The sequence below is a fragment of the Oryza brachyantha genome, chromosome 8, assembly GCF_000231095.2.
Source record: "Oryza brachyantha chromosome 8, ObraRS2, whole genome shotgun sequence".
Taxonomy (NCBI): Eukaryota; Viridiplantae; Streptophyta; class Magnoliopsida; order Poales; family Poaceae; genus Oryza; species Oryza brachyantha.
Window position 1 is genome coordinate 3,304,230 of NC_023170.2, and position 23,460 is coordinate 3,327,689.

The 23,460-nt window shown below is 40.6% G+C and overlaps 2 protein-coding genes across 5 annotated transcripts; one reads left to right on the top strand and one right to left on the bottom strand.

Annotated features, from left to right (window-relative positions):
* The first annotated feature begins 352 nt into the window (after window positions 1-352).
* LOC102714396 (homeobox-leucine zipper protein ROC1) lies at window positions 353-9,682 on the top strand. Of its 3 annotated transcripts, XM_040526783.1 has the most exons (12): window positions 353-548; window positions 653-991; window positions 1,865-2,148; window positions 2,313-2,430; window positions 4,640-5,293; window positions 5,377-5,478; window positions 5,609-5,809; window positions 6,007-6,181; window positions 8,084-8,355; window positions 8,458-8,553; window positions 8,641-9,066; window positions 9,185-9,682. In XM_040526783.1, the coding sequence occupies exons 2-11, from the start codon at window positions 905-907 to the stop codon at window positions 9,019-9,021; spliced, it is 2,370 nt and encodes a 789-aa protein (XP_040382717.1). In that variant the 5' UTR covers window positions 353-548; window positions 653-904; the 3' UTR covers window positions 9,022-9,066; window positions 9,185-9,682. The 3 variants fall into 3 exon arrangements, with proteins under 3 accessions (XP_040382717.1, XP_040382715.1, XP_040382716.1); XM_040526781.1 differs by having other exon boundaries at window positions 8,084-8,553; XM_040526782.1 differs by having other exon boundaries at window positions 353-502; window positions 8,084-8,553.
* Window positions 9,683-10,346: 664 nt separating this feature from the next.
* LOC102714667 (polyadenylation and cleavage factor homolog 4-like) lies at window positions 10,347-20,015 on the bottom strand. Of its 2 annotated transcripts, XR_005812309.1 has the most exons (8): window positions 19,701-20,015; window positions 18,367-18,732; window positions 18,027-18,143; window positions 15,349-16,005; window positions 13,683-14,627; window positions 13,067-13,598; window positions 11,041-11,121; window positions 10,347-10,718 (listed from the first exon to the last, which is right to left on the bottom strand). XR_005812309.1 is itself a non-coding variant. In XM_015840028.2 (7 exons), exons 1-6 carry the CDS (start codon window positions 19,965-19,967, stop codon window positions 13,083-13,085), a joined length of 2,868 nt encoding a protein of 955 aa, XP_015695514.2. In that variant the 5' UTR covers window positions 19,968-20,015; the 3' UTR covers window positions 10,834-11,121; window positions 13,067-13,082. The 2 variants fall into 2 exon arrangements, 1 of the variants encoding a protein (XP_015695514.2); XM_015840028.2 differs by lacking the exon at window positions 10,347-10,718 and having other exon boundaries at window positions 10,834-11,121.
* Between the last annotated feature and the right edge of the window lie 3,445 nt (window positions 20,016-23,460).

Sequence of the window (23,460 nt, forward strand, 5' to 3'; positions counted from 1 at the left end):
TTATCACATGGTTAGTTCCAGAATGCAATATTACTGTACACTACACAGCTTGCTGTGTTCATCTGTCTCCCCATGCAGCCAGAATAGAGATAACCATTGATTTGGGTCATGTTTTGGTTTTTTGAAGGAAAGACCAAATATTATATTTGCAAACAGAAAATAACTTACGAGTAAAATCCGAGTAGAGTAGCCGTTTCTACCTCTACTTGCACAGTATACGTTTCTATGTGAAAAATGTTACCACTGTCTTCTCTCTCTCTATAGCTCTCGGAGCCTGAGTGAGCAATAACGCTGCACCCTCTCTCAATAAATGCGATTGCATCCGCTCAACACTCGCCCGCAATAACTCCTCCTCCCCATCTCCACATTCCTCCCCCAATCCGCCCCTCTTCTTCCTCCTCCTCCTCCTCCCATGGCGGCCTCGGCGTCTTCTCCTAGCTAGAGATCTCGCTTCTTTCTTTCCTTGCATGCGATATCACGCACGCTTCTTGGAAGCAGCAGGGTACGTGTGCGTGTGGTGTACACGCGGAGATCGGGGAGATCGATCGGTACAGTGAGCTTTAATTGATTTTTTTTTTTTGCCCTAGCTCTACCAAGATCTCGTTTCCGTGTGCTGTCTCTAACACAGGTTTGATTTTTTGTTTTCTTGCAGTGTTCTTGGGGTAGCTGGTGATCGATCGAGCTCCTGCTGCCTCTGCCTGTGCGCTGGCTTGCCCTAGATCTGCTTCGGACTGTGCTGTTACGTGCCGTGCAAGCCATCTCTGTGCGCACTGTGGTGAAGATGCTCGCGAATGGGAGGAGCTAGAGGGAGGCTGGCAGGAGCAGGAGCAGGAGCAGGAGGAGGAAGACGAACTAGCTGCTTGCTTCCAGCGAGCGTGCGTGCGTGCGTGCGTGGCCGTCGTCCATGACGCCGGCGAGGCGCATGCCGCCGGTGATCGGCCGGAACGGCGTGGCGTACGGATCGCCGTCGGCGCAGCTGCCTCTGACTCAGGTACGTACGGTACGGTTTAGTTTTTGGCTGAAGGCGTATGTTGAAGTACTCTCCAGCAGTTTTATTTTGAACTAAATTTTGAAAAAGTTTGTACTACTTCTTGTTGTTGCTATGCTAGCACTTTGGTTTGATTTCTTTTTTTTCCTGCTTGTTGTTTTGACTCTTGTAATTATCTGTACTGCATCTGTTCATTTTGTTTTCCGATTTATTGCGGAGTGGAACGGGTTGCTAGCTGTGAATACATGCATGCATTAATTGGCGTGCCATTCGAGGATACTACTGAGTTTACTGACCAATTGATGAGCTCTTTTATTGAAAATCAGAAGTACTGGTTGGAGATATCATACACAGTACAGAGAAGAGAAAGTTGATCTTTTGTTCATCAGACACGAGTCAAGCTTGAACGGGATAACCATATATATAATACTCTTCTTATTAGGTCACTCTAGGTCTTGATCTTTTGTTCTAATGATCTACAGTTTTTTGTAAGAAAAACTCAGGCAGAATAGGTTGAGAGCAGGATTGATTTACTTTTAGCATCATATACTAAAAAGAAGGCTAATATCTCCTCTTTTTTTGGCGAGCACGTCACTAAAATACACAATATTGAGCAGAAGCAACTTCCAACTTTGTGACCGAAGTAACTACTCTACTCCTGAAAATATACTATATCCTTTTTAGAAGAGAAAAATAGAAGCATGCAATATTTTCCTTTTTGCTGGCGTTTCATGTAAATATTTGTTTGGTACTTCTTAATTACTTTCTCATTCCGCTGATTCCAAATCCTAAGCTATTTATGGCACACATATATCTGATTTGATCCCCTCACAAATATCTTAATTAATTTCTGCCTCCGTTGCACTGAAATTGCAGACTGATTTGCTGGACAGCCATCATCTTCAGCAAGCACTCCAGCAGCAATACTTTGATCAGATCCCGGTGACGACAACGACGGCGCCGGCCGACAGCGGCGACAACATGTTGCACGGCCGTGCTGACGCCGGCGGGCTGGTGGACGAGTTCGAAAGCAAGTCGTGCAGCGAGAACGTCGACGGCGCCGGCGATGGCCTCTCCGGCGACGATCAGGACCCCAACCAGCGGCCGCGCAAGAAGCGTTACCACCGCCATACACAGCACCAGATCCAAGAGATGGAAGCGTAAGACTGAATATTGAATTATCCATACTGTTTTAGATTCCTTCCCCTTGCAGTGCTTTTCGAATTGATTAAATGTTATTAATCTTATATATCAATCAGTTGGATTTTCTTTCTAGATTGAATTGTTGCGTAAAGTAAAGTAAATGTTTGTGAATTTTGATCAGTTTCTTCAAGGAGTGCCCGCATCCTGACGACAAGCAGCGGAAGGAGCTGAGTAGGGAGCTTGGTCTTGAACCGCTGCAGGTTAAATTCTGGTTTCAGAACAAGCGCACACAGATGAAGGCAAGTATAAATTAAACTCCTCTATGATATAGCGTGTTCATGAATAGTTGATGGCCTGATCAGGTTAAAATGGTTGGAAATTAGTGGAAAATAATATTGTGCTGCACTAGATTAAACTGCAATTCAAGGCTAAATTCAACTTACCTGATAGTTTGTTTTGCTCTATTATTCTTCATACTGGTACAACAGTGAGCAATCGATCTGCTACTCATTGGAGCATGTATAATTATTTTATCTATTTCATACAGACTTACAGTATCTCTATAAATATATATATATATATTGAACAATGAAGATAATGTTTACACATGTTTACACATTATCTCCATATATAGATATTTCATAATATTGAATATTGTCTCATCCTTCAAAATTTATATTCCAATACAAGCTCATCAATGTTGTGTCTATCATACCATGTCCAATAAAATTTTATTACCAGAGTTAGCACGCTTATTAATTATTGAGCAAAAGGGCAAAATAAGTTATATATGCACAAAAACAGAGAAGTTGGCCAATACTACTATGAAAAGACAATGTTTTATTTTCTACTCTTGAATTAAAATTCTCGATGTTTCATCAATTTGAATTCAATCAAAGGCAAAGAATCGCATATAGTCCCTCTATTTTAAAATATAAGGTATATTTTGTTTTGTTAGGAAAAAGATCTGACTAAAGATTACTCTATTAGTATATCACTTCTATGATAAAAAATTATAATGATAAGAAAGTACTTTTGAATAAAAATATAATAATATCAATTTTGTCATAAAGATTATATCCTAATAAGTAATATTTGATCAAACTCTTGCCTCAATAAAACAACATATGTCATATATTTTGAAATAGAGGAAGTATAACAATTTGCTTCCATTAACCCATTTACCCTGAGGATGCTCGTGTCCATTAACCCATGATTTTCCAAAGTGACTTTTAAGTATAAATTTGTTAAAAAAAACAAGTTACTGAAGAAAGCATGCTCATGGGAAACAAGTGGAGTTAAACTCCTGTATTCTTCTCTGCTAAACAGAGCCTAAGTTTTCTTTTTTCTTCTTTTTCTTTCTAGCTAGTTACTATTAGTTGTTTCTCCCTCTACTCCTGTTATATGAACATATGGTTAAACTTTATATTGAACACATGGAGATATTATTTAGGCTATGTTGTTTAGGTATGTTCTTTTCTGATTCTAGATTTGGGATTTTGATTTTTCACGCTTGCTAAGTCCTAAACAGATGTTTTGTGAAAAAACATTCTATATAAAATTTCTTTAGACTTGTATTCTAGAATATTTTCTTAACTTAATATGAGTTAATTCATATGTTTTAGCTATCTTAAAGGAGGCATTTCTCCTCTGGATTATGGAACATTAGGCCATTCTCAATCTAGAAACATTTCCATACACGATATGTTTATAGACACTATGTATATAAACTATGTATTCAATGGATGGTGTCTTCAAATTAAATTCTCAATATCCAATCATCTCTCTTCTCTCTTCTTTATCCACCTATCACCTTGTTCTTGTTCTTGGTTCTTGTGTAAAGATGGTTTCTTTATCTTTTTTCCTCTCCCCTCACTAACTTCCTTGCCACATAATATTTTTGCTTATGTGACAATGTATTTAATGGTATAAAAACTAGATAACATGGAGGGTTAGGGATGGCCTTACAAAACTGCTCTCTCCGGTTTTCAGTGTCGGGCGTCGTCGACTCTGTTGACGGCTTGATTCATCTTATTTAAAAAGTCAACAATTACGATAATGTGACTCGTGTAAAAATATTTTGGAATTCTTTTCAACCTTTTCAACTTTATTTTGTATATCCGATAATAACCGATCAATTCTAAATCTTGAGTTATAAAAATTTTAGTAACTTAAGGTATTTTGTATTTTAAGGTAGTAAATTTGTACATTAAAAATATGATATATCGAGATTTTTTTTAAGAACGTTAAAGCTTTGTTAAGTTACTCCCTCCTTCCCTAATATGGTTAACTTCATCTTATTAAAAAAAATTGTCAAATATGTAAAGCTATATATATGCATCAAAGCATATTTAACAATAAATAAAATGATATAAAAATAATTTACAATTATATAATTTTTTTTAAATAATATAAATAGTTAAACGTGTATAAAAAAGTTAACGGCGTCAGCTACTACTAGTTAAACTAGTTAAGTGATGCATGTAATAATGGCGGGTGTGCATGCAGAACCAGCACGAGAGGCACGAGAACGCGCAGCTGCGGGCGGAGAACGACAAGCTGCGCGCCGAGAACATGCGATACAAGGAGGCCCTGAGCAGCGCCTCCTGCCCCAACTGCGGCGGCCCCGCCGCCCTCGGCGAGATGTCCTTCGACGAGCACCACCTCCGCGTCGAGAACGCCCGCCTCCGCGACGAGATCGACCGCATCTCCGGCATCGCCGCCAAGCACGTCGGCAGGCCCGTCGTCTCCTTCCCGGTCCTCTCCAGCCCGCTCGCCGTCGCCGCCGCCCGCTCGCCGCTGGACCTCGCCGGCGCCTACGGCGTCGCCGGCCACCACCAGCCCACCGGCCTCGACATGTTCGGCGGCGGCGCCGGCGACCTGCTGAGGAGCGTGTCCGCCCCCATCCACCCGCACCCGCTCGACGTCGACAAGCCCATGATCGTCGAGCTCGCCGTCGCCGCCATGGACGAGCTCACCCAGATGGCTCAGCTCGACGAGCCACTCTGGTCGTCGGAGACGCTGCTCAACGAGGAGGAGTACGCCCGCATGTTCCCGCGCGGCCTCGGGCCCAAGCAGTACGGCCTCAAGTCGGAGGCTTCCCGCCATGGCGCCGTCGTCATCATGACCCACAGCAACCTCGTCGAGATCCTCATGGACGTGGTCAGTACGCCTCACAACTGAGGTCTAGTGGCCTACAAACTTTAGATGAATTTCAGTTGAATTTTATTCGAATTTTCTTGCAGAATCAATTCGCGACGGTGTTCTCGAGCATCGTGTCGAGAGCGTCCACGCACGAGGTGCTGTCTACCGGCGTGGCAGGCAACTACAACGGCGCACTGCAAGTGGTGAGTCTTATGATCTATTGATACATTAATTACTTCACTAACTGTGTAGGAAATGGGTTCTCCATTATCAAATTATGGCATCCATTGCCGTCATGTTAATTGGTGATCAAAATGTACTGATCGCTTGCAGATGTCAATGGAGTTCCAAGTGCCGTCGCCGCTGGTGCCGACGCGGGAGAGCTATTTCGTCAGGTACTGCAAGCACAACTCCGACGGGACATGGGCCGTCGTCGATGTCTCCCTCGACAGCCTCCGCCCTAGCCCTGTCCTGAAATGCCGGCGCAGGCCGTCCGGCTGCCTGATCCAAGAAATGCCCAATGGCTACTCCAAGGTACGTAGTAATTTCTTTCGATCGATTTCAGCATCAGCTTAATCACGTACTGCACCGTGCAGTAAGTAGCAATCCTTAATTTTTTTTTTCACCTGATGAAAACGTAAGAGGATAAATAGTACTGTTGATTAATTCGTACTTAATTTGTCACCAAAGTTTGAAAAATGTTTTGGGCGGTGTTGTGCATGGATGACTAGGTGACGTGGGTTGAGCATGTGGAGGTGGACGACAGCTCGGTGCACAACATCTACAAGCCATTGGTGAACTCCGGCCTCGCGTTCGGCGCGAAACGGTGGGTCGGCACGCTGGACCGGCAATGCGAGCGTCTCGCCAGCGCCCTGGCCAGCAACATCCCCAACGGCGACCTTGGAGGTACAAGCACATGAATCAATCACTCACTCACTCCTGCGTCCTGCCTATCATTAGAGAGTTTTTAAAAGAGATTTTTTTATTATTATCTTTAAAAAGATCTCGAGTTACCATATTTTTCAGTCTAAGAGTCGTTTAGGTCTCTTTTTTACTATCTTTGAGAAATAGTTTGAGGTTCCAAAACATTTCAGTGCAAAATTCTTCTATCTCAAGGTACTAAATTTTTAAAGTGAAAAATATGGTATCTCAAGAATATGGAAAAGAAGCTCAAAAGTACTAAATTTTTTAATTGAAAAATTCTTATACCTCAAGGTACTAAATTCTCGAGAACTTTTAAAAATGGTAAAGAAGCTCAAAAGTTTAGTACTATGTACAATGTACCCTAATGTACTAAAATTTTGCACTATAATTTTTGGTATCTCAATATACTTCTCAACGACGTTAAAAAAATCCTTTAAAAAGTAACTCGAAGTGCCAAATTTTAGTGTAACTTTAATACTTAAGGTACTGGAAATTTTGTACTAAAATTTTTGTTACCTCAAGGTACTTCAAAAGTGGGTAAAATAGCTTATCATTACAATTATGGATTTTTTTAGGGTACACCAAAACTATTTTAAATCATCCATCAAAGGTTGATCTAACGGATAATATTCATCTTACCTCATAGGAGAGGTAAGATGACATTTGTTATCATGTAAGGTCAATTAATATGAACCACTATACCAGAACGTGGAAAGGATCAATTTTCCTTGTAGTAATATAAAAACAGTATAATATTATTAAGTTGTTCTATTAAATTTCAAATTTTGAATAAAATTACTACAAAAAGATTAAAGAAGTGTTTTTTACTTTCATTTTTTGGTGGAAGTTTTTAAATAATTTCAATTTTTTGGTCATATCTAAAATCTGCTTACAAATAGCAGTTTGAAACATGAAAATACAACATTTTTTCACACTCAACAACGGAAAAAAATTGTCCGGAGCAGAGCCCCAACCCTCACCACGTGAGGCACCATCCTGGATGTGCAGCATCTATATTCTCACCGATCTTGATGCACATAAAGAAGAAACACAATTTAGATTTTTTTTTTCTTTAGTGTATACTCTCCGTATTTTCATATTGTATTTTTTTGTCCTAGCTGCATCACCGCGCGCGGCCGACGCCGGCCTTGTAAATCTTGATGTGCAAAGAGTAAACTGGGTGTGCATGTAGTTCAGGTAGCGGCCATTGTTGGAGTTCATGACGTACGTGCTCTCCCTGCTGGTTGTTGGTGTTCATGATGTGTGAGTACACATGTACATCCAGGTAGCCGTCGTCGCTGTGAGCGCGGAAGACCTTCCGCGTGCTGCTGTGGACGAAGCGGCTCGGCCGGCCAGCGGCGGCCGCGCGCGGTGATGCAGCTAGAGTAAAGAAAAATACGATACGGAAATACGTAGAGTATACACTAAAGAAAAAAATATAATTATGTTTCTTCTTTATGTGCATCAAGAATGATGAGAATATAGATGCTGCACATTCAGGGTAGTGCCTCACACGGTGAGGGTTGGGCCTATGCTCCAGACAATTTTTTCCCCCCCAACAACCTTTACGTTGAATATCTCAAAGTTTCACCCAGATACCCAATGTGTTGAGCTTTGACTATGCTAGCTTTGGTGCATATTTGAAAGAACTTTTATGCTTTGGTAGGTATACAACACGATTAAGTCTTTTTATGGAAGGGTAATTACGTGGATAATTAATTAACATTTCCCTCTATCAATGGAAGGAGTAAATATTTTTTTACACTATTAATAATCAACGGTGAGGATCTTTGATGGTGCTCTTACCTTTAGAGAGGTAAGTTGGAGTACTGTAAAAGATATGAGTTATCGATTACTGATTAGTATTATGAGTGTGTGGTGCAGTGATCACCAGCGTGGAGGGGAGGAAGAGCATGCTGAAGCTGGCGGAGAGGATGGTGGCGAGCTTCTGCGGCGGCGTGACGGCGTCGGTGGCGCACCAGTGGACGACGCTGTCCGGCAGCGGCGCCGAGGACGTGCGCGTCATGACGAGGAAGAGCGTCGACGACCCCGGGAGGCCGCCGGGCATCGTGCTCAACGCCGCCACCTCCTTCTGGCTCCCCGTCCCGCCCGCCGCCGTCTTCGACTTCCTCCGCGACGAGACCTCCCGCAGCGAGGTGCGCTTGCTATACTATACCCTTTGCCTCCGGAAAATCCATGCCATTTATTTGCTGACCAATTGCATGAGTATTCCTGACGACGACTGTGGAATGTTGCAGTGGGACATCCTGTCCAACGGCGGCGCCGTCCAGGAAATGGCTCACATCGCCAACGGCCGCGACCATGGCAACTCCGTCTCGCTCCTTCGTGTCAACGTAATTTCACACCTTAGTCGCTCAGCAATATACACACATTTCGCGAGGGTTTAAATGGTGTGCGTGCATGTTCTTGTGTGTGTGCAGAGCGCGAACTCGAACCAGAGCAACATGCTGATCCTGCAAGAGAGCTGCACGGACGCGTCGGGGTCCTACGTGGTGTACGCGCCGGTGGACATCGTGGCAATGAACGTGGTGCTCAACGGCGGCGACCCGGACTACGTGGCGCTGCTGCCGTCGGGGTTCGCCATCCTCCCCGACGGGCCGCCCTCAGGGAACGGGCAGGCCGTCGGGGAGAATGGCGGCTCCGGCGGCGGCGCCCTCCTGACGGTGGCGTTCCAGATCCTCGTCGACTCCGTGCCGACGGCGAAGCTCTCTCTGGGCTCCGTCGCGACGGTGAACAGCCTCATCGCCTGCACGGTGGAGCGCATCAAGTCCGCCGTCTGCAGGGACAGCGACCCTCAGTAGCATCCCTAGCTTCAGCCAAATATCACCATGGACAATGTTTCCAAGGTATTGTGCAACTTTGGTACATCTTCTATATCCTACCCCGCACGAATCTCAAAGCACCTTTCAAAATGTTTTGAGAAATTGTTTCTTTTTGTTTGTTTTTGGGTGTAATTTTTTGCAGGAGCAGCAAAATTTTGGAGTTTGATTCAGCAGTAGGGAGTCAAGAACGCACCTCAAACTCTCCTTGCCATGTGGTGCCCTTGCCAGTGAAGAAGAATTCGAATTTGCGAGGAATTTGACGCATTTTTGCGAGAAAATTGTCGCGAAGAAAACATAAATGTGTCACCACTATGCAAGGGGGGATGGTTCGGGCATTGACTTCCACCTCTTGATTTCAGATGCATCAAAGAGTGGGATGCTGCTACCTTGTTGCTTCTCTGAATCTCTTTTGTTTTAGGGGGGGTTCTTCTTTACCTTGTCTAAGTAAGAAAGGGCTCTGAAGCCTCAGTTTTTATCTGTACTTTCGTGATGTGTTTTGTCTGTCGCTCAGACTTCAGGTGCCTGCCCTAGCTACTAGGAGTTGATGAGAATAGAGAGATTCATCATGTCCCCCTTTTGGTTTCTGTAACATTTGCAATTATTTGTAGACTTGTGGTGTTGGTCATTACCATTCATGTCTTTAAATGTGCTTGCTGTGCCTGCTTGTTCGTTTTGTCCTGGTTTTTAAGTGATATTTAGATGCTGCTGTTTGAATTTATCAACTTCAAACCTGTCGCTAGTGGAATATATCCCCGTCTGCAACACATGGCTTCGCTCTACACGACCTTTTTTCACTAAAGAAACACTTCGTCACTTCCCAGTTCAGTTTGAGCAAATTTCCAGTGCTCGTTTCAAAATGAGATTTAGCAAAATTCAAGTGTCTCAAGTACAGTTGCACCATGATTAACTAGATAAATAAATGCAAGAGAGATAGTGCCCTCTTTACACAATAACTACCGATCTCTATTTCATACCAACATCTACAACAGCAAATTAGTTTCATTAATTCAAAATTTTAATATATTTCAGTAGTATATTTTTCGTATTAAAAATATTGATACATTTCTTTACGAAATTAATCAAACATAAACAAGTATGATTTTTTTTAAAATGTACTTTACTCGCCCCAGTGAATTTTACATGTTTGCAACAGCTAAAAAGCACTATACACAAAAGTCATCTGAACCAACGACAAATATTTCCCGCCAAATAGAGTAATATGGTGCCGGATGGAGTAATATGGAACGGAAGGAGTTGAGAAATGCAAAAGGTTACTTAGTACAATCACAGTTATACAGTTTAGACCATGACGTATTGTCCGATATTCCTGTAACCAATTGCAACAGGACAGAAATATAATAACAACGAAGGTACAAGAATTCCAGAAATATATTTAAATAGCATACTTAAAAATACTCTTGTCTGAACTTGACATGTGCAAACATATCCAGAAAGATGAGTCATACATGCGACCAAAGAAACTGTCATGTTAATGCTAGAATGCCCCATACCAAAGGGTATGAAAAAAGATAAAAGGCAGGAAGAAGAGGCAGCTGCTCGGTAGCTCCTCCATTCGAAACTCTGGAGATTAAGCTGTTGATTTTGCTTCCATCCTTTGGTCGCTTTGGGTGCCTTTTGATTTTTGAAGTTACCAGCCAGCTAACCGACTGATTGTCCTGCACAAAAGGAGAAGAGCAACAAGAAAGAAAGATATTGTTTCGCAAGTTCAGTGGAGTGATAATACCGTCCTGAACTGCACTGCCTATCACCTAGACATGGGATTTCAATATATATACTATGTTAATGGAAAAGCAGCACACTGCATCTGAGAGATCAGAGATGGACCAAACGATTGAACATGCACCATAGTGACGGTTGAGCAAATGCTCGTGCTCAATCACTATATTACAGAAGGCATTTTACAGTTGTACACTATCATCACATGAACATTCTATGCCAACCACGGTTGTCAAATGAGGATTCAAAAACTAAGCATACCAAAATCTGATTTCTCCAGTAGTTTACATGTCTTGTCAAGAGCCGCAGCCAACGAAATTGAAACAAATGAGGCAAGAGTACCTGCAGATAAATTGGAAAGTAGTTAAGTCAAGCAACATATCAAAAACATTGTCTGTTTGAATGATGAGCTTTTAAGGGTTTAAGCAGCTGGCAAACTTCAAATATGTGTAACAACAGATACATGTGTGTGTGAAGTCAAGAAGCAACAGGTGCTGGCTATGCATCTTAACCCAGAGTAACCTCAGAAGGACCAATCATTTTATACAAAACTTCCCGCATAACATCAACAGTGCTAACAATTAGCCCCAAAGGTGATTAAAGCTGAAGCCATCACATTCTATTGGTATTAAATGCAAAATTATGCTGCTCAGTGCTTATATGTATAAATCCCAATAGTAACTGTCTGGGGACTTAATATTCCATGAATTACAAACACAGAATTAGCATATATGCCAATTTTAAAAAAAAGGGGCGAGATCATAAAAACATTGTCTTACAAATCATTTAACAAGAAAGCGCAAGGGAGCATATATTATTTCCATTTCTGAACAAAGAATACTAAGTTCCAGTAGGTCCAACATTTAAGCGACCAGCTAGTTTGATCAATTGATGTATAACTGCTGCAAATTCTTATGAAACTGACCATCTTGAGTATTAGGTTAAACATAAATTATTTGTTTGACCTAATGCTATTCTAGTATGCTAGTAACATACATATCATGAAGGTAGGATAGTTGTTCATAGCACTACTAAAATATGCATAGATGTCCAAACCCAATCTTCCTTTGAACATCATGACCATGAGCAGTGTTCTGCCAAACACGCAGGCAATAAAAAATTATGATAATAACATACATAACATGAAGGTAGGATAGTTGTTCATAGCACTACTAAAATATGCATAGATGTCCAAACCCAATCTTCCTTTGAACATCATGACCGTGAGCAGTGTTCTGCCAAATGCGCAGGCAATAAAAAAATTAGGAATCTCTTTTCTTGTGTCTAGAATGTCGGGTTTTTCAACTGTACTTTGTGAGCAGGAAACATTTAAAGGAGCATGGCATGATAACAAGATTGTAGAACAATTGACCATTCATATCTCCATTTGAAAAATATTTAATTCAATTTTCATTTTTAAAAAGCACTAGAATTGTTTTATCCTTAGCATGCATTGCACAATGTGTCATTTGCACATCATGAGCAAACATGTTCCATAGGTAAGAAGTCATAACGACAATCAAGGTAATCACAACCACATACCATATACTGAATTAATTCATGAAATTTTACTTAGTGACCAAAACATGCCAAAGGTTCTGGCCACCCTAGACAGTAAAGGGCAAGAAATCTTATGGCATAATCATTGCCATGCACATCACATGAAATATATATACTTATGATTACCCATTAGTATTAGTGGTAATTGGAAGATTATGATACACGGACACAATCAATCTATCAAAAGAAAATTTATTCTGTACTAAATGTACCACGAAAGAAATCATCAAGGTGAATAACTGATCACCCAACACAGGATCAAGGGAACCAGAAGGGTTGGAATTTGAAAACTGAACCAGCAGATTTGTGAAAGGTTCAGAATGAGTACACGACTTTAGAACAGGGATGCAAATAGATTAATAGAATATCCCAAATGTGTAGATACAGACTCGTGTTAAACAATTTAAGAACCGGAGAACTTCACAAGAAAAAGAATACTAATGTAGAATGAGGAATCATATATTAACGAGGTAAAATGGTGTCCCCAACCAATGAAGAAAATGCCCTGTGAACCAAATACCATCACGATCACTGGTATTAGATGCCAATATCACGTCCAACATTATAATCAAGTCAGATAAAATATGATCACAGCATATAACCATAGTTGAACACGTGAGCATATGGACATTAGCATATAATAGCAACAAGTTATACTTTCATAGTGAGGTTGCAAGCTCAGCATACTTTTTTGGCGGGCAGCAAAACGAAATGCATAGATACTCACCACCAACTAGGCCGGCCTAAGTATTGTTTGGCCCAGACAGACATTTAGCATGGACAATAGGTCCTAACTGCGACCTGTCTAGAGCATAAACATTGCCATCTGGTGCATTCATATAAACTGCACCTTTGTACATCCACTCTTCAGTTTCATCACTATAGAAATCTTCAAATGGTTCCTGACATAAAGCACATGCAGTTTGGTCCTCATCTGCAGGAACAGCCAATTCTTTCTCTTCCTTCGTGTCTGCAACTGGTTCGGCAGGCTCAAAAGAAGGAACGCCATCGTTTCCTACTGTTTCTGCTGCTCTCAACCATTCACCCACAGTGACAAAATATTTACGTGAAGTTTGCTTACGATTTTTTGAATTTCTGTTTTTCGTAACATGCCAATCCATGTGAGCACGATGCTCTTCTTGGCATTTAAAACGAAGGCCACAAGTTTTGCATTGCCTTGGAAGATCCTGATATAGAGCATTAATAACAAACTCATTCCGTACCTTGAGGTCAACATTGAAGTCAACGCCAACAGAATCCTAAATACACAGGTATAATGTAAACACAGAGTTAACTGCATGCATATCAATAAGACAATATCAGAGACTGGCAATGAGGTGTACCTGAGGTTGGCTGGGTGGCTGCAGTGAAATTACACCCTGCTGCATAAGGTTACTTAACAATCCAGAGACAAATGGAGGGCCCCCAACTTGGGATGATGATGGACCTATCTGAGATGGAGGAGGTGGCCCTGAAGGTAATGATGGCAGAGGAAATCCAGGCATAGATGGCAAGCCATATGGTGCCACTGCAGGTGGTACAGGAAAAGAACTTGGCAGGAGTGGAACTGGAGGAACAGCTGCACTACCTCCTTGTCCTTGGAATATATTTTGTGGAGCAACAGACATACTGGGTGCAAAGCTTCTAACTGTCTCCTGAAGGTGAGAATGAGGATGGGGAAGAAATTGCGGCGGGTGGTGAGGTTGAGCTTGGTTTCCCAAAATTGTGCCCTGATTTTGTTGATTCAATGGCAACAAATCAGGATGCTGATATGATGGTTGAGCTAAATCATCAGTGTTTATTGTTCTCCGATCCAAGGCATCATATTGATGCTGTGGAACAAAAACAGATGAATTGGCTCCTTGACTAATATATGGCCTAGAATCTAGACTATCTGCTGCACCTCTAGGATGTCTGGTATCAGATGGAGTTGGTTGTATAGTTAGTGACTGTGTATGAAGAGGCCATTCCATTGGAGCATGAGCAGGTGAGGACCTGTGCTTCTCCAACAAAGGAATGTCTACATTCAGTGCATCATATGTACCACCAGTGGCCAACCTCTTGACTGGCACTTCACTATCAGTAGGCAGCGGCATTCTATTCAGAATTGATGCAGGTTGGGGTGCTTGTACCCGCAAGGGCTGACCAATAGTCTGCTGCCAAGGTGGAGCTGGCATGGCAGTTCTCCCAGGATCAAGAGTATGTTCAGAACTCTGGTATTCTAAAAAGGCTCCATTCTGAACACCAAAATTGCCTGGATATCTCCTATTGGCGGCTCTGTCAACAGGCTGGAAAAAAACAATGCTATTTAAAGAGTAATTACAGTATATTCAGAACATTATAGCAATCGGTTCTTATAAGTAGAACTGTCCATGAATTTTGTTCATCGCAAGGACAAAATATTGACCTTACAATATTATGGTAATGAAATGGTAAAGGAATATATAGTGTATAAAATCAGAATTAATTACTGAAGAATCTTGTCTAGTCGGATATCATGTGCAAGTCCTATGCATAGCATATAATCATACAATATACAGTAGCAAAATTTATCAAAACCTCTTGGTGAAAGAGGGTACAGATTACTTTGCACCAAAGTTCTGAAATGCTGAAACCAAATACATAAATTACAGAAATGTGTTTAATGCCTCCAATTAATAGAATATGTAAGTAAACAGAATAGCTTTGGGCAAACATGTATTGCTTTGAGTTGAAGAGTATCACCATAAAAGGAAGACTCGACATGAAATGCATTGTTGTAATCTTTTAAGCTATAACTATGTAGAATTGTAGGTGCATAAAATTTATTGGAAACCTTTTCTTATAAGAAGAGTTAACATAGTACATTGGAAATATGAAAATTAAAAGAGCACACCTCCCTGAAAGCAAGAGGTCAAATATTAATTGAAATTGTTTCATTAAATATTAAATGAAGGCACTAAGCGAAGCAAAGAGCATTTCAGACGTTAGCAATATTAATCATAACTAATAGAGTTCAGAGAAGCATACCCCATTAGCAGGAATCCTATCTTCGAGATTTAGTGCTGAGCCATCAATTGCTGGTCGAGGAGCTTGGGCTGGCCAACTGTGCCTCATAATATCAGACTCCAGTAGTACGCTGTTTGGCCCAGGAAATCCAGCTCTCACAGATCCAGGAAGAGGTAAAGAAGGCACGCTGGTCCTGTTTCGATCAGCTAAAGTAGGACTCATATCCTCCCAAGTATACTCTTCTTCCTCTGAAGCAAGCCATTTTTGTGCAGTAGATCTGCTTGCCATGCCATTTGAATCTAGACGTTGCATCTTGGAAAGCCTTTCATCAACATCTTTTCCTTGAGAATTTCCATAAGCATCAATAAGTTCCCTTGCACTTTGTTTCCTATATTCTTCATCAAGTATGCTCATTGGAGGCCGTGGTGCACCATCCTCAAAAGCCCACTTCCGATCAAACCAACCGTTTCGATCGGGCAACCTTCTAGGGTCAGGTCCTAGAACAGAATGGGATAGTGGCGGCCTCTCCAATGCTCTCTTGGGGGATGCATTTCTAGGGAGCACATCAAGAGGTGGTGATCTTGACATGGTTCTTCTTGAATTGGGCAATGGTCCTCCAGTATGCGAATGAAATGTCTCTTGTTGATCAAGACCATCAGCATACGGCATGGCAGATTTCTGTCCATATGATTTAAATACAGGTTATAAGCAATAATCACATATTACATTTAAGGTAAAAGGTGCATATCCTATGGATAGGACTGGCAAATTATATTCCTTTCAGACTCGAAGCAATAAGTAGCAATAGCATTTCAAATCTTGAAGTGAAATACAAATTATTAAGCGGAAACTTCATTTGAAAAAAAATACATTTTATAAAGTCTAAAAATCAACCAAAATTTAAAACCAGACACTATTCAACCCTGAACTTTCACTACCATGCACATTTTATCCCTGGCCCAAATTTAAACTGTTTTGGCAAGTTGACTTTTTAAAGACAAAAATCTTACATGGCAAAGTGTTGAAAGGCTGCAAATTAATTTGAATTTCGAATTTAGTAAATAAATTTAAAAAATACTACAAAACTGTCACATGCTCTATGCAGCATTTGCAATCTAGCAAAATTTTTATGAGTTAAATAAACTACATTTCCCCTAAAAATATTTGTGTAATAAGATAATACCATTTCATGCGTCAAACAAACTTTATGCTGCAGTGCTATTAATTTATTTATGTTTCAAATATAACAATATGCCTCTGGCTTTATAAGTGATTTAAATTTTTTGGAAATTCAAATGTTTCATCCTTGGGATATGTTTTTGAATTTTACAAACAGTGATTGCACTTGTTCTATCTAGGGTAAGGGTTCGAAGACCAGGGATAGGGCACTCGCCCTCTAATAGCCCAGCAAGGCTTTTTCCTGCTGAGCTAAAAGAGGCTCTGAGGCTTAGGGCTAACTTTAGAGATTCATTGATTGATTTATAATAGAGTACATGGAGGTCCTTTATATATATTGGGTTCATCTAAAAAAATACTGGGCATAAAAATTACACCCTCCTCAAACAGAAATTTAAAATTGGATAACTTGTATTAGGAACAAGTATTCTTGCCCCAAATTTAGGACACAAGTGAACTAATTTTAGTCATGAGTAAATATTAGGAATGAATTTGGTAATCTGTTGGAGATATATTTTCTAGCTCAATTCCCAAAATTCAGTTTTAGGGATCAATTTTAGACATCTCTTGGAGATGCTCTAAGGAACTAATCTCTAACATTATAGGAACCAATCCAATCTCTTTCTAGAACCTTATCCTTTTCCTATTCCTTGTTTATCATGCCTAAGCTGTTGTATGGGCCTGTCCCATTACCATAACAGAACTAAAAAAAATAGTTGCACATTTGACTAGAATCTTTTGGAGAGTTCACTTATTTCTTAAAATATGGTTTCCTTCATATTTAAGCGCTATTGTCAGGGTACAAATTATCCTTTATGTTGCTTGTACACAAATTTACCTATGTTATAAATACAGCATACAAGTGAATAGTGATAGGTTTTTAAAGAATTTTTGAAGTTGTTGCTATTTATTAAAAATTAGAAAATATTTACAGTCTTATGTCACGTCACCCAAAATTAGCCTAAAGTTGGACAAGGGTTAAGACTTGAGAAGTGCAGAGTTTTGAAAGTTTACTGTTTACCCAAGAAATGCAAAAGTCATCTACAAGAGTTATAGCGCTCACTGAAGACTAGGAACAGGCAGGGTTTAGAAATGAACAAGGCACATGGCTGTTGCCATCTCAAATAACTATTCCCTAAAAGAACAAAAAAAATTAAGGTTTTCCATTGTCAACCTAAAAAGAGAGCACCTTCAAAGCCCCTGCTGATGGGTATGAAATCAGTATATATATATGACAAAGAAAACAACAGTACTGCTTCTATTTTGTAAACAAGGACAAGTGCATCAAAATTTGCAACTAGCATAGATACTGCTATAGGATTTATGCGGTCCAATTTCTTGGTGATCACAGGATAGCCATTTGAACATCATATTTATTACTGTGTAATTATAAAGAGAAAGAACTCCACAGTAGCATATATCTATACAATTGACTTATAAGTCTCAAACCTGGACTGGTAATAAGAGACAGAGTGAAAGATTGAGAAAAAAGGAGCAAAGAAGGAAGACAAAACGCTCAATACCTGGAGCTTTAAATTAGTTGCCGGCCATCCTCGTGAGCTTTTAGATGTTAACCCATTTATCTGATCCTCCTCCAGATCAGTCATTTGCCGATTGCCTCGGGTTATTGGCTGATGCACCTAAAAAATATGCACAAACTTATAAAATTGATCTCAAGGCATAGCAGTTGTCAGTTCATATATGACGATTATAATCTGCAATACTCAAGGCACATAGTTTGCATATATCTCAAGCTAGGCGGTGAAATACATACATTTCATGCCTAAATCACACCAAAAAATAGTTACATACAACCAAATGTAGGAAATTATCAAGTTGGTATTAACAAGTCAAAAGTCTTACCGACGTTGTGTGCTTGAATTGTTGTTGTGCTTCTAAATACTTTGGATTTACATGAATGCCATGAGACGGTCTAGGAGATATCGACTCTGACTGTCGGATATCTGATACTGCAGCAGGGCGTTTATTTTCTAAGGGAGAAAATTGAAGCTCATCCTCAATTCCTCGTAGCACAGAAGAAGGGAAAACTTGTGACCAGGTACCAAAGAGGTGCCGCATTGCAGCATGCTGATTGCGGTGAACTTTCCTGTAGGCATCACAAAAAACCTTCTGCAACCTAGCGGCAAAATGCCCTACATATTCTCGTCCTATGTTCTTCACAATACTGTCTAGCAGATACAATGATGGTAATTTCTGGTCAGCAGACACCTGCAGCAAAATTGCATAAGAAATCATGCAAAGGAATGGTACATGAATAGATAATCATAGACAGCATGCATATTATTGAAATTAAATTAAGCAGTTTCTTATGAATTGACCGACAGAGTCTTAAAATAAAGTTACACGATTTTCTGCTAGTTTATTTACTCATTTCTCTTAACATTAGTTCTCACATTATTGACATTTAAAATTGCAGTTTTAATGTTCTCTTCAGAAAAGAAAATCAAGGTTAATAGACTACTAGCAGACAACACAAAGCAAAACAATATTGCCCAAGCGTCCAACAGTAAGTCAAAGTTCATATTTTGTTTACTAATTCCGCTGCAAGCAATATGTGCAACAACAAAGACTACACATGGAGGCTGCGAATGCCATTACCCCATGTATGCTTGATTCTCTGAAGCTCAATTCTAGTCTAGTTAATAAGTAGAGCAAATTGGATATCACAGACTGGTGCTAAGTGCCAATCGCATGTGATCCATTTGCATCACTTCAGTTTAAATCTTATTGAATCTCACTCTGATTACTGAATTGAATTCCAATACCAAATTTGCAACAATCCGAGCCACTACAAAGAGGGATTGATCTGATTGATAGCTGTATGTGGCTATGTGCATCAATTCAACAAAAATGACATATCGAAATGCAGCGGTTACAAAACCCTAGGAATAAAAAGGTCATCTACAAAGCGCACCAAATCCAAACTTATAGCCTGGCTCCAAAAATTAAAAAATATGTATATATCTCAAGTTTCAGCACAAGCACATCGACCCCTAGCATTCGCAATAATCAGCAAGAAAGCATCCATTGGACGAGTAGTCCGGGCAAGCCCCCTCTTGAGGCATACACATCCCCAAAACCTAGCTCCCAAAAGTACAATCCACGACATCCCAAAAGAAACCCCGGGTGAGTGGAGTGGGGGTGGGGGGGTAAGGACTAAGGAGAGCGACAGCAACCTCGCAGATGCGCGCGCAGATGGCCTCGGCGATCCCCCTCGCGGCGAGCGCGGCGTGCTGCCCGGCGATGATGGTGAGCTCGGTGATGATGGGCTTGCAGTTGAAGGTGAGCTCCGAGAGCACCTCCACGTAGACCCGCACCACCGCCGCCGCCCCTCCGCCCGCCTCCTCCTCCTCCCCCTCCTCCCGCAGCCGCGCCCGGAACCGCTCCACCACGTGCCCCACCCCAGCCGCAGCCGCCGCCCCCGCAGCCGCCGCAGCAGCCATGTGCCGGGGGGAGAAGGAGATAGATAGATCCCCGCCTCCCTACCCAATCTCGCCGCGCCCGTCGACACGGACGGTGGGTGGGGTGGGGGAGGGGGGGCTCGCCGCGCCGGCCTGGGGGGTGGGCTAGGGTTCGCAACGAGGCGGAGGCGGCATGTGTGTGTGGGTGTGTGTGTGTTGCGGAAGCGGAAGCGGAGGAGAGGGGAGGGGGGGTTTCGATTTGGGGATTTTGTAACGCGGGGATCGCGATCCTCCTCCTTCCCCCGTCTCGCTGGGATTTTAATCCCGGGCGATGGCTGGCAGCGGCTGCCGGCCGTCCGATCGGGATCCGACGCTGCAGATCAAACCAAACCGGAGGAGCAAGTGGCCGGCGTCTCCGCAGCCTCGGCTCCGGGCTTCTGATGTGAAGTGAAGCATGGTGTTTTAGGGCTTACTGTCTTTCTGGTCTGGTCTTGAGGTAGATGAGACGTCAAACACATGATGGCAGGCACCATGTATTCAGTCTTCATGAGAAAGTTGCTTGAGTGTTATTTTACTCAGATAATTCTTGGTTTTTATCAGTTTTTGCGTTCACGTTTCCTAGACGAATAAACTGTGTATTTTTTTAAGAAACTTTTATATACAAGTTCATCGTTTCATTTTTTTAATATAGATTTTACATCATTAAATAGCTATTAAAAATCAGATATTTTTTCATCTTTCATCTATCCTTTATCTATGAAAGAACATAACCTTGGTTGGTATACCTATTATTCCATTCATGTTATTTAGATGTAAAGATCAAGATTTGAATAGATAGCCTTTGATGCATGTTATGTGCATTGTCCTTGTTTGGGGTAAGGTTACGGTGAATCTTGCTGCATTTGATGTATACCTGTGATATGCATTCAATTTCAAATCCACAATTTAAAACATGAAATGCACAAATAGTTTTATAGCTTCTACCTTTTTAACTAGTTATGAACTATTTACTTGTCAGCCTTAGACAAAAAAACATCACATCTTACATTACTCGAAGATTGAGTGGGCCAGTAATGCATTAGGATATGCATACACCCATTTCTTTTTTTTCAGTTATTAAAAATTTGTGCAGTACTATCTTTTATATATTTGGCAAATAATTTTCCAATGCCTGCTTAAGGACTTCGTTACTCAATGTAACAAACATGCTAATATTAAGACGTCGGACAACAAATCATTCAACAAGAATTTTTGTCCTCCTATCATTTGGTCTACCACTGATTATAAGCTACTGGGGACAAAAAATAAATGACAAAATTTGCTACAGGACATTCAAAGTTTATGTAATTTGAATATTTTAAAAAAACAATGGCTAGAGGACAGCTCTAAAAACTAGTAATTTATTTGACATCGTATCTATTATTTTATTACTTTTGACCTAATTGGAGAGAGAGTAAATGCGTTCAAATTATGAATTTGTCCCTCTGCCAGTACATGTTACTCAGCGTGGTTTGGTCACGTGTATATCTTACAATTTTTTCAACTTTTCAAGATATTTAGAATTTTCAGGGTTTTTTTTTCCAAATTTACAATTTTCTCCTAAATTTTCTAACTACACATTATATGACTTTGATCTACCATTACCTCAAGTACAGCACCAAGAAGCTGTGGCCCAAGGGGCATTATTGTATTTTCAAAGAATTTAGAGTAAATTGCACTTTGGGACACATTTTATTACCTAAGCTTCACTTTAGTCCACCCTTAAATCTATCTTTAATCCACCAACAAACCACACAACATTCGAGTGTTCACCAGCAAAATTTGCCAAAACAATTCGTGGACAAAAATTTATATGTGTGTATTTAGAAGATTAAAAGCAAAAATAAAATACGATAAAAAAAATAAGCTCTAAAATTCAAAAGTTGGCAACTACTTAAGTTAAAAAGCATCACAATATGAATTTCGGTATGGAACCCAATAAATCCACTATTTCAATCAATAGTTCCTGGCATCAATGTAGTATATGATCAGATTCCTAGCAGTGCAAGATAAGAAGTACTCCTATATGTAGTACACCCAGGCTTTCCTTCTTGCTGATCAGATGCATGTTGGGCTCTCAGGCCTAACCTTCATGGCTAGCCCAATTATGCAATTAAGTTCCATGGCTAACTAATCCTAGAACATGTGCCATTGTGTTAAAGATGGACAGCAATTTATGTGTGGGCCCACTACATGATCCAATTAGGCAACTAAAACGTTAAGGAAGAACAATTAATAAGCAAGGCACATGACTATAGTCATAGACTACACTGTTTGCATATAACTATAAAGAAATCATCATCTTAGATGCCTAGAGGTGGTTACAATTCTAAAATAAAAAAGAGCTAGCTGGTGTATTATAACCACCTTTTCCTTGATATATTCTCTCCACATGGTACTTTTTGATAGTTTTATTGATGATTAAGACACCTAGGTCAATGTCTACATATATATGTTAGGTAGATGCCATGTGAATGTTGCTGTCAATACCTAGAGAGACACAAAGTTATCACATTTTCATATAATAGATGCTACCTTCTTTCCAAAAATAAGGTCATTTTTAGACTTTTTGTCCCAAAATGAGTACAAATCATTCTACAGGAACCAAAACATTTTAATCCAGTTCAATCTAACTCTGAAATCTGAATAAGAACCATAGATTTTTAATCCAATTCAACATCTAATCCCAGCCTAAGTGCCAAGATCTGAATATTCCAGGAGCAAAGAAAGCACCAGGCAAGCACAAACAAACGGCCCTACAGTTGTTGTTGTCCATGATCTTTTCAAGGACATAGGTACTTGTTCTTCGGCAGCTTCGATGTGCACAAAGTTAGTATCATCAGACACATCGAACAGTTAGTTCATTGGTGCCACAAAGATCAATGTCACAAGCCACAAACTTGTCATCTTCTTTGTGCTAATTAATCACCCAAGAGAGACGATCTGATCCTAAAGCACAACGAAATGTATTAACACACTAAAACCTGCGTCAGAAGCTGCAGAAATTATCAAAATTCCTCGTCGAAAACGACGCCAGAGAGGGCCATCTTTTGGTTTTTCAAAAAAAAAAACAGTATATTTATGACGAAAAATATATTTGAATAAAATTTTTATATACGTGTTCATAGCGATTTAAACTCAATAAAAAATAAAATATGATAAAAATAAACATAAGTAAAAGAGAAAAGCCGGGACGAGAGTTCGCAGGCGGCGGCAAATTTCATGGCAACTCGGGGACGGCGTGAACAATCGACGAAAAAGAAAGAGTTCAGTGCACAAGAAAGGGCTGCAACGAAAGCTACGTCGACGAAGGAGGAAATGGGATCAGAATTCAGAAGTGTCGACGCAGTCTTAAATCTTTTTTCTAAGTCGCTAACTAACCTGTCCATGAACAGACAGACGGCCATGGGCCAGCTTTCTGAGGCCTCAACGGCTGCTAGCTATGAGATTTTTTTTCCCCACTTTTGTCTTTGGTTTTTCGGCAGATGTAGAGCTA